General features: G+C 45.3%; 1 protein-coding gene across 1 annotated transcript in view; it reads left to right on the top strand.

Annotated features, from left to right (window-relative positions):
* LOC104275859 (aldehyde oxidase-like) overlaps positions 1-827 on the top strand; it is a gene marked incomplete at its 5' end in the record, with an annotated part of 26,397 nt that extends 25,570 nt beyond the window's left edge. The window contains 1 exon segment of the mRNA XM_009871923.1: positions 777-827. Within this exon segment, the coding sequence (XP_009870225.1) occupies positions 777-827 (51 nt within the window).
* Between the last annotated feature and the right edge of the window lie 227 nt (positions 828-1,054).

Genomic DNA, 1,054 nt, shown 5'->3' with positions numbered 1-1,054 from the left:
CTTTCCCTGAAGCCTCCTCCTTTCTTCTATATGTCACATCCCACAGAGTGTTAAATAGCTCCTTTACTGACATGCAACAGGACAGCCTCGGGCATCTTCACTCACCTTCCAGGTGCCTTCCCCCAGTGACTTGCACTCTGGCACTGTCACCTCATTCTGGTAATCCGTGCTATGCCCAGTACCCTTGGGGAGAAAAATAATGATTTCAAAGGCAACAGAAGGACACAGAAGGAAAACAAATGTTAACATTTTTTTACAGTTTTTACAATGCTGATCCTTTCTATTCTGTAGTTTCTGCAACTGTTCACTGTAGTCATGTTTCCACTGCTATCAGAGCTACTTTTCTGTGTAAGTTTTTATTTAGCCTAGAATATATGTGAAGCAAGGTCCTTGCAAGCATATAAATCCATACTGTGCCCTGAACCTCTGAGACTCGTGTCATGGAAACTCTTGAGCTCTTACACACAGATCACTCCCTTAGTATTTCTGCGGTCATGGTGGAGCATTGTTGGCCCCCATATCAACAGGTTGGTGGGCTTACTTTCATCACAGGAGCTTGTGGAAGATGAGGTCCACCAGTGCAAAGACCATGCTTCCCCATCCCCATTGGGCCCTGACCCAAGCTACCTCTGACCTTTCCAGCCATCCTCTGTAGGTACCTCCTGTAGAGCACCCTGCTGAGTGACTTGGCGGCACCTGATAAGGGCAATATTGGGAGCTTGCCAGTCAAATAATACTAACAAGTCCCTTTTTTCATTTCTTGCGTGTTCACTTAGGTGACAGACAATGAATCTGCTTCCTCCACTCCTCGGGCCTTATCTGTGTGAATGACAAACTGGAGCGCACAAGACGGGAATGGAACGGAATGGAAAAATTATTTACTGCCCTAATATACACTACGCGTTTTCTCATCTTCTTATTTTCAGAATAGGACAGACTACTACATCTGCAAACCTTCATGGGCTTCTTAGCTAAAGTACTTGTTCTGAAATGAGATTGCCTCTTGCAGCCATCAGCAGATACACGTAACAGATGTGCCATGGGTGACTGAGAT

This window comes from Apaloderma vittatum, unplaced genomic scaffold (assembly GCF_000703405.1).
Source record: "Apaloderma vittatum isolate BGI_N311 unplaced genomic scaffold, ASM70340v1 scaffold35456, whole genome shotgun sequence".
In the NCBI taxonomy this organism is placed as follows: Eukaryota; Metazoa; Chordata; class Aves; order Trogoniformes; family Trogonidae; genus Apaloderma; species Apaloderma vittatum.
The sequence above is the reverse complement of the archived record's forward strand: the minus strand, read 5'-3'. Positions and strand labels throughout refer to the sequence as shown.